Here is an 18,265-nt window from a genome sequence, read left to right as displayed (position 1 = left end):
TGCATCACCTCACACTTCTCTGTATATTAAATTCCATCTGCCACTTGTCTTCCCATTCTGACAGCATATCTACGTCCTGTTGCAGTTATGGTATCATCCTCACTGTTTGCCACACCTCCAAGTTTGGCATCATCGGCAAATTTTGAAATTTTACTCTGTATTCCAATATCCAAGTCATTATGTATATATAAAGCAGTGGAACTAGCACTGACTCTTGGGGAACACCACTGTCCACCATCCACCAGTCTGAATAACAACTGCTCACTGTTTTCTGTCCTTAAGCCAATTTTTTATCCAAGTTGACATCGACCCTCCTATTCCATGGTGGTGCTTAGTTAAAAACCTTTTTAAAATTTACATAAACATCCACTGCATTCCCTTCAACATCCTTCCCTGTTACTTCATCAAAAAATGCAATTAGTTAAGTACGATCGGCCTTTTACAATACCATACTGGCTTTCCTTAATTAACATAAATCTCTTCAAGGTCGGAATTTTATGTGGTGGCAGAGGCCTTGCCCACTGGCCAAAAAGTCGGGGGTGAGTCCGCCTCCACTGGGCCTGGAAGCCCACAGTGATTTTACGCGGCCCAGGCCCTTAATTGGCCTCGTGTGGGACTTCTGCGCCTCTGAGGCAGTGAATCCTGCCTCCGCTGCCAGCCAATCAGCGTGCCAGCAGCGCCACCGGGAGCGTGTGGGGCCTTGCCGGGGACAATCGGCCAAGCCATGGCGAGGCAAGCGGGGGGTGGTCGGTTGAAGGTTGGGTGTTGGGGAGGGGGGGGGTGTGGGGGGGGAAGGGGTGAGGAATGTGCTGCAGTGGAGGCGGCTTGTGTTGTGGGGGGGTGGGGGGCACCTCCATGGGGCACAGGGTGCCCAATCAGGAGGGCCCCACTCCAGCCCACAAGGAGGCCACCAGATTTTACTGGTCCTGAGGTCCCGAGCCACCCGCCCGCCGCTGGTAATATCCCAGCGGTGGTGGGAGGAGGGCCTGAAGTGGCAGTTAATTGGCCAGCTAAGGCCTTAATTGGCCTGGAGTAGGCGGGCTGTTTTTCACTGCTGCTCGGAAAATTGCAGCGGAGGCAGGAAGGCGACAGGAACGGCACCTCACACCTTCCACTCAATTTTACACACCCCGCCCCCAACCCCACCTACCTCTAGCGCACTCCCACGGGGGAGGGGGGGGTAAAATTCCGGCACAATTTTCTGTTGACTTTTGAACCTAATTATTATTTATAAAACCTTACCCATCACTGATGTTAAACTGGCTGGCCTGTAGTTACTAGGAATGTTCTTACACCCTTTCTTGAATAAGGGTGTCACATTTGCTACTCTTCAATCCTCTGGCATCTCCCACGTATTTAGAGAAGATTGGAAGATCATGGCAAGCCCATCCGCTATTTCTACTCCCACTTCCTTTAGCAACCTAGGATTCGAGCCATCCAGACCAAGCGACTTATCCATTCTAAGCATCGCCAGCCTTTTCAATATATCCTCACTCTTAATTTTCAGCCCATCCATTACTTCTACCAATATTTTGTCAGCATCCTCTTCCTTAGTAAACACCGATACAAAGTACTCATTAAATATTCTAGCCTTGCCCTGTGCTTCTAAGCAAATATCACCCTCTTTGTCCCTAATAGGCCCCAGCTTGCTTCTTACTACCTGCTTATTATTTAAATGCCAAATGAAGGTTCCCTTTTATGTCGACTGCCATTCTATTCTCATATTCTCTCTTTGTCAGTCTTATTTTCCTCTTCACCTCCCCTCTCAACTAATTGTATTTGGCCTGGTTTGCGCTTGAAGAATTCACCTGACATGCACCATACATCTCTTTCTTTGTTTCATCATATTCTCTGTCTCTCTCATCATCCAAGGAGCACTAGCTTTGGTTTCCCTACCTTTTCCGCTTGTTGGAATGTATCTAGCCTGTACCTGAATATTAGGCAGGTACCAGAAGACAAGCAGTATCTATGAAGTTGTAACCAAGCAACAGTGAGCACCTTCAAGAGGGGAGGTGAGTAAACAAAAATGATTTAAAAAATGACTGCATATGTGTACAACAGTATAGTTCCAAAGCAATAAGCTCAGCAGATTACTCCCATTAAAAACAGCAATAAAGTCTTGAAGTTTCTCTGCAGTGCAGGTTACTGACAAGTACTAAAGCGCTACAAAGTGTGAATTATTTTACTGAACAATAAGAGTTCAAGCATCTGCCTCCACCAAAGTATACAGACAAGAAAAAATTTGACTTAAAACATAATACAATAAACATTTCTATTGCTGCTGAAAGATACATTATGATTACAACTTTGTAGGTGATCCTGATAGAGTTTACCTTTTGCGATAGCCTCATCTTTTTCAACATTATTCTGCTTTTCTTTTTTCCAATGTGATGTAAATAAAATGGTGTTTCCGGTCTTCTTCACCTTAAATTCTTCTTCACAGTCTACATTTAAGAAATAGATGTACTACAGGTTACACAGATAACTGTTAGAATAGAGGTTAATAGGGCTAATAATCTATCACACAGACTCTTCTTGTACAAAAGCAAAATACTGCAGATGCTGGGAATCTGAAATGAAAACAGAAAGTACTGGAAATACTCAGCAGGTCAGTAAGCACCTGTGGAGAGAGAAACACGGAAACTCTCTCTCCACAGATGCTGCCAGACCTGCTGAGTCTTTCCAGCACTTGCTGTTTTTACTCATTCGCATACACCCCTATAACGGTCAGGAAATAAATACATAATGGTAACATTTAGGATCTAGCATTGTACAGTATACTGAAAAAAACAGATCCCTGACATTGAGATACAAGATTGAATCTGATTAGAATACTGAAATTACTGGTACTGAATACCACTGTGATCCACAACAACCATATCTGCAGTCGGTGTCTGCTGCTCGAGAAACTGTGGCTCAGAGTTGATGAACTGAGTCCAAGCTTTGGACACTGCGATGTATTAAGGAGAGAAAAAGTTACTTGGACACCTTGTCCCAGGAGGCACACACCCCTTAGCTTAAGGACTTAAGATTTGGACGGTGGTCAGGGACAGGACGGTATGACTACGAGTGAGGCAGTTATGGAAACCCATAAGGTAGCACTGGAGAAGCCTCAGTCTTTGAACTTGTCCAACAGGTATGAGGTTCTTGCAGCCTGTGGATGACACCAGGGACTGCAGGAGGAAATCTGACCACAGCACCATAGTACAGCGGGTCATTCAAGTTGGGGGAGTGAAAGGGAATGTTGTTGTAGTAGGGGACAGTATAGTTAGAGGGATAGGTACTGTTCTCTGCAGCCGAGAGTGAGAGGCCTGAAGGTTGTGCTGCCTGCCCGATGCCAAGGTTAAGGACATCTCCTCTGGGCTGGAGAAGAACTTGGAGTGGAAGTGGCAGGATTCAGTTGTCATGGTCCACGTGGGTACAAATGACATAGGTGGAACTAAGAGAGAGGTTCTGCAAAAGGAGAATGAGTGGCTGGGGGCTAAATTAAAAGGCAAAACCACAAAGGTAATAATCTCTGGATAACTACCTGAGCCACGAGCAAATTGGCATAGGGTAAATAAGATTAGAGAGTTGAATGCGTGGCTCAAAGACTGGTGTGGGAGAAATGGGTTTCAATTCATGAGGCACAGGCACCAATACTGGAGAAAGAGGGAGCTTATTGAAACATATAAGATTCTGAGAGGGCTTGACAGGGTAGATGTTGAGAGGATGTTTCCCCTCGTGAATCCAGGGCTTGACAGGGTAGATGTTGAGAGGATGTTTCCCCTCGTGAATCCGGGGCTTGACAGGGTAGATGTTGAGAGGATGTTTCCCCTTGTGAATCTGGGGCTTGACAGGGTAGATATTGAGAGGATGTTCCTCCAGTGCTGCAGACTGGAGCAGGTCCAGGACTATGTGCTGAGGGATGCACTAAAGTTTGGGGCAGCCACCGCAAAGGCTCAATGGGGAAAGGCCAGTGTGTAAGGTCCTCCTGCTATAGTATACTGAGGGGCTGGAACCTGTGAACCAGGCTGTATGCACCAGAAAATGTTTTTGCTACATAATACAAACGTACATTGTATATAAAATGGAATGGCAAGAGTTGTGAGGCACTGCATGTTCTGTATCTAAAGAATCTGATCTCTACTGCACTTTCTGAAATGTCCAATTTGAATAGTTTTGTAATGATTTTTTTTTTTTAACAAATTTTATGAATAAAGCAAATTTTTGGAAAAAAGTTTCCCCTCGTGGAGGAATCTAAAACTAGGGGGCAGTTTCAGAATAAGGGGTTTCCCATTTAAGATGGAGATGAGGAATTTCTTCTCTGAGGGTCATTAATATTTGGGAATTTTCTACTCCAGAGAGCAGTGGAGGCTGGGTCATTGAATATATTCAAGGCTGAGTTAGACAGATTTTTGATCTGAAAGGGAGTCAAGGGTTTGGGGGGGGGTGGGGGGGAGGGTGGGGGGAGGGCAGGCAGCAAAGTCGGGTTGAGACCACAATCAGATCAGCCATGATCTTACTGATGGCAGAGCAGGCTCAAGGGGCCGAATGGCCTACTTCTGCTCCTATTTCTTATGTTCTTTTGTTTTAGTGAAATTCAGTACATGTCTTGTACTAGCAACCATTTTTAGATTCTTCCTTGCATACAATATAATACTTCTGGCTGTTCAGATGTGGTTTGAGTTTGAATTGCTGATGGTTCAGTATTGGTTTGTGGTGCAATACTGAGCTTACAAATAAGGAAGATGCCAGATTCAATTTCTGATCTGTGCTGGGTTAGGCATTGTAATGAGGGAAGGGCAAAGCCAGGGTTCCTACTCCTCATCGCTGGTTACTGACCCCTGCTATAACGTGGGTGGGTGTACACGTAAACATATGTATCCAGCTGGACTCTGAAGTCCGTGACAATGGAATATTCGCATCCTCCATCTGGGCTCATATGAAGAATTGTGATGTGGTGAAGTACCACAGGATTGCTGATCTAGGACTATACCTCAAAAAAAAGCAAAAAGCTGTTTACTTTCTTCTTAAAAATGATTGATACTGGGCCAGATGCATATGACTGCATTATAATACCAGATATTTTTGTTGTCAGTAGACAACTGGAAAATGTAGCACGCATATTTTATATCATACCACTGAGGTACCAGGCAGGTTTACAGAACCATTTCTTAAAATTCGGCAGTTATTCTTTAGATTAATTGATTTTCAGTCGGTGTATGTTCTAGATTTACACGAGAAACAAAAACCTGTGGCACATGTAAATTCCATTTTTAAAGAAGGGAATCAATATTTGGGTTATTTTAAAACTAAACAAAAACTGTTATAAGAGTAACCCAAAAGCAGATAGTCTCTCATACATTCCCAAATTCCAATTAAACTGGACAGTGGCTCAAACACTAACTGAAATTGATCAAATTATAATTATGCCATCCACCTGAGACTATACCAGTAAATTGAAGACATAAGCTCAAATTGAAGGCTTCAATCCAAAGCATGATCAGACAGCTTTGACCGAGCTCCTCTAATACAGGTTAAAGAGTAGGAAGATTATCTTCAAATTTGTGAACTGCAATTTTAAATCTCCACTTAATCTCACCCAATCAGAGCTATGCTATCACTTGCTGTTTGCTTTACGGAATAGTTAAGAGTAATGATGTATGTTCAGGCACAGAGATTTTCCACCCAGATCCCCCTGTATATTGCCCATTTTGTTCCACAGAGGGATTTCATCAAGGGAAAAACCTGGGCCAATTCGGGTTCAGGGGAATTTAGGTAGAAAGGGCACCACAGCTGGACTGCAGTCCCACAAAGCTGTCAACAGGTTATTGACTTGAAATATTGGGCACGATTTTAACTCACTCAAAACCCACTCAATTACAGAGTTAAAATTGGGCCAGTTAACTCTGTTTAGGTCTCCACAGAGGCTGGCTGACCTACTGAGTATTTCCAGCATTTTCTATTTTGATTCCAGATTTCCAGCATCCACAGTATTTCGCTTTTTGGCAACATTAAGGAATTGTTAGAAATAAAGTTTAAAAAAATTGAAATATTTATTTTTCCAGTGATTATATCAAAATAGTGTAGAACCATAGAATCATAAAAGCACACAAAGAGGCCACTTGGCCCATCGTGCCTGCAACGGCTGGAAAACGAGCCACCCAGTCTAATCCCACCTTCCAGCATTTGGTCCACAGCCCTGCAGGTTACGGCATGTGAGGTACATATGCAGACACCTTTTAAATGAGTTGAGGGTTTCTGCCTCTACTACCCTTTCAAGCAGTGAGTTCCAGACTCCCACCGCCCTCTGGGTGAAAAGTTTTTCCTCATCTCCCCTCTAATCTTTCAACAATCACTATAAATCTATGCCCCCTAGTTACTGACTTCTCAGCTAAGGGAAATAGGCCCTTCACATCCACTCTATCCAGGCCCCTCTCAATTTTGTACATTTCAATCAAATCTCCCCTCAGCCTTCTCTGTTCCAAAAAGAACAACCCCAGCCTGTCCAATCTTTCCTCATAGCTGCATTTTTCCAGTCCCCCAGCAACATCCTCATAAATCTCCTCTGTACTCTCTCTAGTGCAATCACATCCTTTCTACATTGAGGTGACCAGAACTGCACACAGTACTCAAGTTGTGGCCTGACTAATGATTTATACAGTTTCAGCATAACCTCCCTGCTCTTATGTTCTATACCTGGTCTAATAAAGGAAAGGATTCCATATGCCTTCTTAACCACCTTATCGACCTGTCCTGCTACCTTCAGGGATCTGTGGACATTCACCTCTCAGTATTTTCCCATTAATTGTGTATTTCTTTGCCTTGTTTGACCTAAAGCCTGGCTCGGATATAAAATTAAAACCCAACCCAGGCCCGATCCGACAACAGCCAACCCGAACCCGACTCGGGCCCAGGTCCTTTAATTTTTTTAAATGCCCGACCCGAAAATAACAAACATATTATTAAAACAGAAAAAAAAAAAATTGCAGATTAAAACAAAAACAATACGAAACACAACAGTGCAGTCCAGCCTGAACCAACCCAAGCCCGAATGCTGGACACTGAATACAGACCTGACCCGATCCAAACCCGACACATGTAGTCGGGTTTGGTCGAGTTCGGGATGGGTAGCCAGGCTTTAGTTTGACCTCCCCAAATACATCACCTCGTACTACTCTGAGCTGAATTCCATTTGCCACTTTTCTGCCCACCTGATCAGTCCATCGATATCTTCCTACAGCCTAGAGTTATCCTCCTCGCTATCTACCACACGGCCAATCTTTGTGTCGTCTGCAAACTTCTTGATCATGCCCCCTACATTTAAGTCCAAATCGTTGATATATACTACAAAAAGTAGGGGACCCAGTACTGAGCCCTACAGAACGCCAATGGAAATAGCCCTCCAGTCACAATAACACCTGTCAACAATTACCTAGGGTTTCCTCCCACTGAACTAATTTTGTATCCAACCTGCTACATTTCCCTGGATCTGATGGGATTTTATTTTTATTAACCAGTCAACCATGTGGGACCTTGTCAAAAGCCTTGCTAAAATCCATGTAGACATCAACTGCACTACTCTCATCTATCTTTCTTGTTATTTCTTCAAAAAATTCAATCAAGTTAGTCAGATATGACCGTCCCTTAACAAATCCATTCTGACTACCCTTGATTAATCTTTGCCCTTCTAAGTGACAGTTTATCCTGTCTCTCACAATTGATTAAAATAATTTGCCCACTTCTGAGGTTAGATTGACTGGCCTGTAATTATTGTCTATCCCTTTCTCTCTTTTTAAATAGAGGTACAACATTAGCAGTCCTCCAATCCTCCAGCACCACACCTGCATCCAGTGAGGACTGGAAAATGATGGACAGACCTTGCGCTATTTCCTCTCTGGCTTCTTTTAACAGTGGGCTACATTTCATCCAGCCCTGGCGATTGATCAACTTTCAAAAATGCTAATCCCATCAATACTTTAATTACAGCAATTTACAGTTCCAAACCAAACTTAACGAGTTCTTACTATAAATGGAAGACGCATCTGCTCGGATGATGCTACCTTTCATGACGGTGCTTCTGGTATGACCTCCTTTTTCCTCAACCGAGGATTCCCCCCCACTGTTGTTGACGGGGCCCTCAACCGTGTCCGGCCCATTTCCCGTGCCTCTGCCCTCAACCCTTCCCCTTGTCCTCACTTTCCACCCCATCAGCCTCCATATCCAAAGGATCATCCTCCGCCATTTCCGCCACCTCCAGCGTGATGCCACTACCAAACACATCTTCCCCTCCCTTCCCCTGTCAGCATTCCGAAGGGATCGTTCCCTCCACGACACCCTGGTCCACTCCTCCATTACCCCCACCACCTCGTCCCCGTCCCATGGCACCTTCCCCTGCAATCGCAGGAGGTGTAATACCTGCCCATTTACCTCCTCACTATCCCAGGCCCCAAACACTCCTTTCAGGTGATGCAGCGATTTACTTGTACTTCTTTCAATGTAGTATACTGTATTTGCTGCTCACAATGTGGTCTCCTCTACATTGGGGAAACCAAGCGCACACTGGGTGACCGCTTTGCGGAACATCTCCGCTCAGTCCGCAAGCAGGACCCTGAGCTTCCGTTTGCTTGCCATTTCAACACTCCCCCCTGCTCTCATGCTCACATCTATGTCCTGGGATTGCTGTAGTGTTCCAGTGAACATCAACGCAAGCTCGAGGAACAGCATCTCATCTACCGATTAGGCACACTACAGCCTGCCGGACTGAACACTGAGTTCAATAATTTCAGAGCATGACAGCCCCCCATTTTACTTGCATTTTTAGTTGTTTTTTCTTTTTTCTTCTTTTTACATTTTTTACAACCTCTTTTTTGCATTTATTTCATTTCATCTTAGTTTGTTCAGTTTGCTTACCCACTGTTTTTTTTTCATGTTTGCACTTGCTGCTGTTCAATATTCAGTCCGTTAACACCTATTCTGTACTAATGCTTTGTCTTTCAACACACCATTAACATATTGTTTGCCTTTGTTCCATGACCTTTTGGTCAGCTGTGGCCTTGTCCAATCTGCACCTTCTCCTTTGTTATCTCTTGCCCCACCCCCGCCTCACTTGCTTATAACCTTTGACATTTTTAATATTTGTCAGTTCGGAAGAAGGGTCACTGACCCGAAACGTGAACTCTGCTTCTCTTTCCACAGATGCTGCCAGACCCGCTGAGTGGTTCCAGCATTTCTTGTTTTTATTTCAGATTTCCAGCATCCGCAGTATTTTGCTTTTATCTTACTATAAATGGTCCGGGTTTCGCAGATGCCTAACAGATTGGCTATCATGCAGTTACCTTCTCTGTCATCCCCAAAACTCAGCAAACTCTGGTCATTGTAACTGATTTGATTGGTATATTTCCCAGGCTCGTTCTGAGCATGATTTTTCCATTCGACTCCGGCGTCCACAACTTCCTCCCAGCTCTCAGAGGCTGAGTTGGGGCTGGCGGACCTGTCGGCTGTTGGAGTGGGTTTGGAGGTGCAGTTGAGTCCTCGTTTGTGGCTGTGTCCGGATCTAGCAGTAGCAGCAGGGAGAGGCGGCTGCGACTCCTGCTCCTGATTGTCCTCCTCGCTGGATTCGCTCGTTCTGCGGCGGAAATTCCGCTTCGAATTCTTTCGGAACATTCTAAAGACAATCACAGGCCGAACGCGCGCGGTGGCTGCAACATTCGGAGCACGCGCCGGAAGGGGAAAGGATTCTTCCACTGTAGGTTTGCGGGGGTGGGGGACGGATGATGGTTGGAGAGATAAACAATTATCTTAAGCACTTCATTTTAAACGTTAATACCGACACTGTAACTGAATAAATACAATAAAAACACAAGTATTAAAAACACAAACACTTGACTGTATTTCTGTTCTCACCGAAGAATTGTCTTTTATCTCTTTCCCCCCATTCATTGTTTTAAATCAGAGACTCTGGGGTGAGGAAGTTGCTGATGTTTGTAGCAAAAGCCAGAGTGAGCTGTTGCTTGGAGAAGAAATTAGTTTTTTTAAATTCCTGGGATAATTTGCAAATCTTCTCTTGCATGTTATGTTGAAATGTTGATTAAATTAACCTTCTGTGATAGTAATTAATCTACTTTGATGGATTGTGTGATCATCTCGGGACTGGAGTGAGGTTTAACTAAGTTTAGTAAGTAATATGAGGCAAAAACTGAGACAGCATACTGCTGAACATAATGGAGTCTTCTGTTTTACTTTCACTTTCAGCTCCTTCTGCTGGCTCGTGTGCATGGTAGCTTCAAGTGAACATTATGTACAGTGCAATTCTCAAAACACTAAGGTTTGTCAGAGCTGTCATTTGCCTCAGTCTAGCTTTGAGCCATTAGTATTGTGGTATTTAATGTGGCTTGTCACTCGCATTCTCCACTTGGCTCCAGATAACCCTGAATACCAGTGGTCTAATTTCATTATACAAGCCATAGCCTTATAAAAGATGCTTGGTAAAGTTTTCTCATTAATGTATAAACTCAAGCTGTGCTAATGTTTGTCACCTCGAAGTGTATCAGCATCTCTTTTGTCAATGAGGTCGTGTGACAAAACTGGTTGCAGATCTAACCCCTCCCTCACTCTCTTATATCCGTTCCAATAACTTCCAATATCAGTGTCCTCTCTCAGACCAACATCCCCAGTATCGAGACACTGGTCATGGCTAATCAGTTATGATGGGTGGGCCACATCGTCCGCATGCCTGTCACAAGACTCCCAAAACATGCTTTCTACTCCGAGCTCCGTCCTGACAAGAGGCTACTAGGAGAGCAGAGGAAACACTACAAGTATGTCCTCAAAGCCTCCCTGAAAAAATGTGACATCAGTGATTCGTGGTAATTTCTTGCCCGAGGCCGCCCAAAATGGAGAAGAAGCATCCGCGAAGGTGCCAGCCAGTTTGAACAATGTCGACATGCTTAGGCAGCGATGAAGTGCAAACAGCGGAAGGAGCGCTTGGAAATTCGAGCTTCCCATTCACTCGCCTCACCAAACACCATCTGCCCCACCTGTGGCACAGTGTGCGGTTCCAGAATTGGACTGTTCAGTCACCTGAGGATCCACAACTCTGGAGTGGAATAAAGTCATCCTCATTCCCGAGGGACTGCCTAAGAAGATCTACATTGTCCCAAAAACTGCTGTCATAAATGCTGCAACAACTTCAGCCGAGAGCAGATGTGAAATTAAATGTGAAAATCAAGAAGTTGATGTTGGAAATGCAATGCTTCGCTGATACCTTTACATGTTGTGATTTTCCTGTACTTGCACTGTAAATATGAATTAAACTCGCCACAGAAAACAAAGCCATTTCAAGTCTAAGTACCCTTTTAGCAATGTAATAAGTGTTAATTACTTCAAGTCAACTGGCACTGAATATTAACTACTAGAAGCGTGGAGTCTCACACCTTCAGATATGAATTGTTGGAGATTTCTTTTAAAAGTTTTTTACTTTTTTTTTCTCAATCCAATCTTTCTTTCCCTCTCTATTTCTCTTTCTGTACCTGATTTGATATTTAATTCACTCACTCGAATTTACACTTCCTTGTTCAGACCTTGTGCTGTTTATTTCACAATTCTTCAATCTGGTTGGTTAAGGGGATACGCAGTTGCTTTCCCCGCTCACTCAGATTCCAGATGCTCTTTAGAGGGCGCCACACCATTTCCATGTTGCATTTCCAGCAACTGCCACAGAAAATACCGTGACGATTAAACAGGCAAGGGCAAGTCTAACTAACAGCAGGTGCCCTTCATTAACCAGTTACAAGAATTTTGGGGCTAATTAGCACAATTTTGTTCTGGAAAATGGGCACAAACCCCAACACCACACTAACACATATATTAGAGAGCATAGGAAACATGTTCAATGTAAAGAAGCAATTCCTAACATAAGGTCTAGTGGAAGTTGGAAACTCTCCCCCCAAAAAGCTGTTGAGGCAAGGTTAATTGAAAATTTCAAAACTGAGATTGATATATTTTTGTTAGGTAATGGTATTAAAGGATATGGAATCATGGTGGGTAAATAGAGTTAAGGTAAATCTCAGTCATGATCTAATTGAATGGGGCAGAATGACCTACTATTGTTCCTATGAGATATCTAGCTGAACATTATCTGAAAATCCATATATCTGCTGCATTTTCTTTGTGTCAAAGTGGCCATTTCAAAGAAAATTGTATTATATTTTTTAATATGACTTGCCTTTAACAAATCTCTACTATATACCTTTGGTTAACCCATATATTTCCAAATGTGCACTAATTTTATTTAAAATTATGAATTCTAAGAATTTACCCATAATTACCTAAATATCTTGAATGGGCAGGCTGTCTGACGAGGAAAGATTGGATAGGCTAGGCTTGTATCCGCTGGAATTTAGAATAGTAAGAGGCAACTTGATTGAAACATATAAGATCCTGAGGGGTCTTGACAGGGTGGATATGGAAAGGACGTTTCCCTTTGTGGGAGAATCTAGAACTAGGGGTCACTATGTAAAAATAAGGGGTCGCCCATTTAAGACAGAGCTGAGGAGAAATTTTTTCTCTGAGGGTCATGAGTCTTGGGAATTCTCTTCCTCAGAAGGCGGTGGAAGCAGAATCTTTGAATATTTTTAATGCAGAAGTCGATTCTTGATAAGCAAGGGGTGAAAGGTTATTGGGGGTAGGTGGAAATGTGGAGAAATCAATTCAGCCATGAACTTATTGAATGGCAGAGCAGGTTCGACGGGCCGCATGGCCTACTCCTGTTCCTAATTCGTATGTTCCTATGTAACTGACATTAAGTCTAACTGGACTATAGTTATTGATTTTTGTCCTTCTCTCTTCTCGAACAAAGGTGACACATGGTGATACTGCAGGTGTCTTTTCAGAGAAGGTTGTTCCTGGACCTGAGCCCAGCCTGAAAACTCCATATTTTAGTATACTCCTTTATTTGCTCATAGCATGTTATATATTTCTTCCCTATTAATTTAGAGAGCAGGACAGCTGACGCTGACAGATTCTTCTCAACAGTTTCTTTATTTGAAATAAAGTTATAGAAAAGAAGGTCTTGCATTTATGTAGCACTTTTCATGACCATCAGAAGTCTCAAAGTGCTTTACAGCCACTAAAGCTTTGGAAGGGAAGTCACCTTGACAACAAGGCAGCATTTGACCAAGTATGGCATCAAGGAGCCCGAGCAAATCTGGAATCAATGGGAATCAAAGGGAAAACTCTCTGCTGGTTGGAGTCATGCCTAGCACAAAGGAAGATGGTTGTGGTTGTTGAAGGTCAATCATCACAATCCCAGGACTTCACTGCAGGAGTTCCTCAGGGTAGTTTCCGAGGCCTAACCATCTTCAGCTGCTTAATCAATGAGCTTCTCTCCATCATAACGTCAGTAGTAGGGATGTTCGCTGATGATTGTGCAATGTTCAGCACCATTCATGATTCCTCAGATACTGAAGCAGTCTGTGTCCAGATGCAGCAAGACCTGGACAACATCCAGGCTTGGGCTGATATGTGGCAAGTAACATTCACACCACACAAGTGCCAGGCAATGACCATCTCAAACAAGAGAGAATCTAACCATCTCCCCTTGATGTTCAATGGCATTACCATCGTTGAATTCCCCCACTATCAATATCCTGGGGGGTTACCATTGACCAGAAGCTGAACTGGACCAGCCACATAAATGCTGTGGCTACATGAGCAGGTCAGAGGCTAGGAATTCTGTGGCAAGTAACTCACTTCCTGACTCCCCAATGCCTGTCCACCATCTACAAGGCACAAGTCAGGAGTGTGATGGAATACTCTCCACTTGCCTGGATGGGTGCAGCTCCAACAATGCTCAAGAAGCTTGACATTGTCCAGGACAAAGCAGCCCGCTTGATTGGCACCCCATCCACCACCTTCAACATTCCCTCCCTTCACCACTGACGCACAGTGGCAGCAGTTATGTACCATCCACAAGATGTACTCCATCAACAACACTTTACAAACCCGCGATCTCTACCACCGAGAAGGACAAGAGCAGCAGGTGCATGGGAACACCACCACCTGCAAGTTCCCCTCCAAGCCACACACCATCCTGACTTGGAACTATATCGCCGTTCCTTCACTGTGACTGGGTCAAAATCCTGGAACTCCCTTCCTAACAGCACTGTTGGTGTACCTACATCCCAAGGACTGCAGCGGTTCAAGAAGGCAGCTCACCACCACCTTCTCAAGGGCAATTGGGGACGGGCAATAAATGCTGTCCTAGCCAGTGATGCCTACATCGTGTGAATGAATTTTTTTTAAAGTGGCAGCCAATCTGCGCACAGCAAACTCCCAGAAACAGCGATGCGCTAATGATCAGATAATCTGTTTTTGTGATGTCGATTGAGGGAAAAATATTGGCAAATCCACCGGTGATAACTCTCCTGCTCTCCTTCAAAAGGTGCCATTGGATCTTTTACATCAACCGAAGAGAGTAGACAGGGCCTCCATTTTATGTCTCATCTGAAAGATGGCACCTCTGGCACTCCCTCAGTACTGCACTGGGACATGTCAGTCTTGATTTTTGTGTTCAAGCCCTGGAGTGAGACTTGAAATTAAATACTAAATAGGTTAAATTATTACATCCTTGAACTGAAATGACTTGGCCTGGAGAGCTGTTCATGAAATAAAATATTTTGCTTTTGCAATTAATTTGTACTTATAGGTAAATCTCCACTGAATAATGTCAGTCAGGAGCAAATCATTGCCTTCTGAACTCAGAAAACTCAGACTTTACTGCAAATGTCCAAATTTGTTTTCTTATTGCTGATATTTTGACGTTGGGTCATGGGTGAGTGGTCGGCTGCAGAACTGGACGTGAAGTTCTTCCCTGGTCTTCGAGTTGTTCAGGTGGAAGGCTGAAACAACAGTCTTGGCAGCATTTGTTCGGAGTCTCTATTTTCTGTAGTCGGCTTCCAGAGAACATAGATCTTCAATGAGTGTTTTCTCAATGTCCTGAAGTACTTTAGCCTGGAAAGCCAGGGCCAAGTCGTCGGCAGATATGAAAAGCCATGACTTTGTGGGAGGGAGGTCACTTTTATCCATACTGAAGAGGGCCGGTGCGAGAACTGATCCCTGTGGGAGCCTGTTATTGGTTCCATGTGGGCGGCTCATTTGATTCCAAGGTTCAAATGGAACTGTCAGTTTCTGATTACGGAGTTGATTAGTTTAGGGTTTTCACACAGCTGATGATTTTGGATCGTTTCAGCAACATGCCTGTACACCCCGCTGTGCCATCGGCACAGGATAAGTCAACAAAGGCGGTTCCTGTATTCAGGCTTTTCTGAAAACCAGCCTCAGTATGTGAGGTCAGTGTCAGGACCTGCTCAGAGCAGTTGCAGCCTTTGCGAAAAACTGCCTGTTGGGGGGGGGAGGGGGCATTGCTGCTTCAGGATAGGACTCCGTCTGTTTAGCAGGAGGTGCCCCAGGACCTTATATTTTATTGAGAGCAGGGCAATGGGGCAGTAGCTGTGTGGATTGTTGAGTGAAATACCTTGGCATCACTTGTGACCGTACATTGAACTACAGGCAACACCTCCTGAACACCTGAGCCAAGGTCAAAACAACAGTAAATCTACTAAGGAAACTGGCGGGTACCATCTGGGAAGCAGAGCCTACACACTGCTTCACTCACTCCGGTCTACCCAAAAGCAGAATACTGCTACTCAACCTGGCTCAGGAGCCGCCACACAAACATGGTAGATATCTACCTCTGGGAAATCATGAGGTTTATTTCTGGAATGTTGAGAGCAACACAGCTCAAGTGGCTTCTTGTGCTAGGACACACAACCTCCTGATGTCACAGGGAAAGCATTCTCCTCAAAGAACACCACTGGCTGACAGCTAATGAAGCACTCCCATGGATACAGGAACTAAAAAAACCTCCCTGCACAAGCCTGAAATCTCGTAGTTCTGACTGGAACACACTCCACGCCCCACAAACTGATGACAGCCCCACCTCTCAATGGATCACCTCCTGGTTGACTGTTAACATCACCAACCGCAACCTGGTAACTGACCAGAGTGAAGTCTCAGGTTTCAACCTCCCACGGAAAATCTGGACAACCCTCACCACTTGAAGACAGGCCAGGGAAGATGTGGCCACTTGCTCCAAAAGTGGAACATGAGGACCAGCTTAAATTGTGACTGTGGCCATCCAAGTCAGACCACCACCCACATATTGAACTCTTGCCCTGAGAGATCCATTTCTGGTGGCATCACAACCATTCACACTGCATCAGCTGAAGATGTTGAATGGATTGTTAACCTCAACATTGAACTATATCTGCTTTCCTCGCCCTACAAATATATATATATATATGTGCAAGCTTACATAAAAACAGTCCAAAAAATTGTAAAGCTGCATTACTCCCATCTGCCAGGCACCACAATGGCTCAGCAAGAGGACCAGTGAGTAAATGAATCATATAGAACAAGAAGTTTCCAAATTTAATTTCTGATCTGTGCTAACTTAGCTGAACTCACCTCAACATCCTTAAAGTGAAAATCAGCCAGCACTCCCATTCCTGATTTCTATCAGCCTGGTGTTTTTTCAGGGATAGCAGTAGACAGTATCAGGCTCAGCTGTAATGCTTCATCCCTTATTCACAAGCCTAAAGTTTCCAGTGGGTGTTATTTTATTGGTGTTAACTCATTATAGTAAAAGGGATAGCATTGGTTTGTTATCAGAAAATTTAAGGTTGAATGTGAAGGCTGACAAATTCTAACCATATGGGCATCTGATGCTCATGGATCTATGTCCCAGTTGAGTTAGTGCTTTCAGGAAACAAGGTGAGGAGAGGAAATTGATGGGACAAGTTTTTAAAAAGTTCAGCCTGTAAATTATTTGAATGGGTAAGCAGAAGAGATGGAAAAAATAGTGACTTCTCGTAAAATAGTTTAAATAATTATTAATGAAGGGTTGTCTCCCGTTGTTAATCAAGCTAATATATCTGGGTGTGTTCAAAAGTACAGATTTGATGTAATCCTCTATTCCAATCAGGAATGAAAATGCTGCTGGTTTTCATCATATCTTAAATCATATCTAACTTGAATCCTTCCATGAACATAGTATGTATGGATTACTCTACAAGCCAGGTAAACACAGTGTACCTGGTCATCTGGAGCCCAAATGCTGTGGCACCCTGTATTAAGTTACAGGCAACATCAAACTGGACAATGTAACACAGAAATAGTGTCACACTCTTTCAATATGCGGCAACGTTGGTGAAATTCCATATTAAATCTGAGAGTTGATGACCACCTTGGCATTTTACCTTTTTTGGGATTACTAAATCTTGTTCAAGCCTTTTCCAAGATAATGTTAAAACAAATATTGACTGCAGTTTGCAGTCTGTAAGGTGTAATGTTGAACTGTGGTGTTGCTTAATATACAGTTCAGATTTGCATGGCTGAACTGATAATTTGGAAAATAGATAGATTTCTTGATTCCTCCATGATTGATTCTATAGCCTTTGTATTATCAGCAACCTCCCCCCTCACCACCTTTTTCCATGAGAATTCATGTCTTTTAGATGTGGTGGTGAGGGGGTGGGGTAGTTCACCACAGCATTTTTGTATGCCATACTTTGTGGTATTTTCTATATGTATCATGAAAAGGCAAGGTTAGATGTCTTAAGTAATAAATTGTATGATATTTGTGTTATATTATGTATTATTTTTGGAGTTTTGATGATCTATCTCTACAGACATATCTGACCTGCTAATGTCTCTTCTCTTTGCTGCTGTTCTGTTTCTTTTCCTTTCTGATTCTTTCTTCCCTGCACTTTTGTAATTTTGCACTCTATCTTTGTTATGTTGCTTTTTGTCGGTGCCATCCCTTTTCTCAGTGCTCCCTCTGTCTGGTGCTTCTCTAGCTCTGTTAATGCTGTTCTAGGCTCTGTGCTGTCTTCTTGTGCTTTTTCAAAATTTGTTTACTCAGTGCTGACTCATCTGTATGACTGCTATCTTATTTTTTATTGCGACACAGTCCTCTCTCCTCTGGCTTGCTAATTCTCACATTGTACACTGTTCTCTATTTATCATTCTTTATAAGCACTGTCTAATTTTACTTTGCGCAGCCTATTTTACTCGGCATTGCTCTCTATTCCTCACTGTGAACTGTTCTTTGCACTTCTTTCTAATTCTTACTCTGCTTTCTCTTTTCTGCATTGCTCTCAGTGCACTTTCTTTTGTGGAAAATTGACCAGGTATGTCCTGGGCACAAAAAGTAGGACAAATC

At 43.5% G+C, this 18,265-nt stretch overlaps 1 protein-coding gene across 1 annotated transcript in view; it reads right to left on the bottom strand.

The window, feature by feature from the left end:
* The window catches only part of LOC137367122 (intron Large complex component GCFC2-like), an 85,849-nt gene extending 76,132 nt beyond the window's left edge, over positions 1-9,717 (bottom strand). The window contains exons 1-2 of the mRNA XM_068028559.1: positions 9,321-9,717; positions 2,334-2,444 (exon numbers count right to left, since the gene is read on the bottom strand). Of these exons, the coding sequence (XP_067884660.1) occupies positions 2,334-2,444; positions 9,321-9,648 (439 nt within the window). The 5' untranslated portion in view covers positions 9,649-9,717. The remainder of the gene's footprint in view (positions 1-2,333; positions 2,445-9,320) is intronic.
* Positions 9,718-18,265: the final 8,548 nt, after the last annotated feature.

This window comes from Heterodontus francisci, chromosome 3 (genome assembly GCF_036365525.1).
Source record: "Heterodontus francisci isolate sHetFra1 chromosome 3, sHetFra1.hap1, whole genome shotgun sequence".
Classification (NCBI taxonomy): Eukaryota; Metazoa; Chordata; class Chondrichthyes; order Heterodontiformes; family Heterodontidae; genus Heterodontus; species Heterodontus francisci.
The sequence above is the reverse complement of the archived record's forward strand: the minus strand, read 5'-3'. Positions and strand labels throughout refer to the sequence as shown.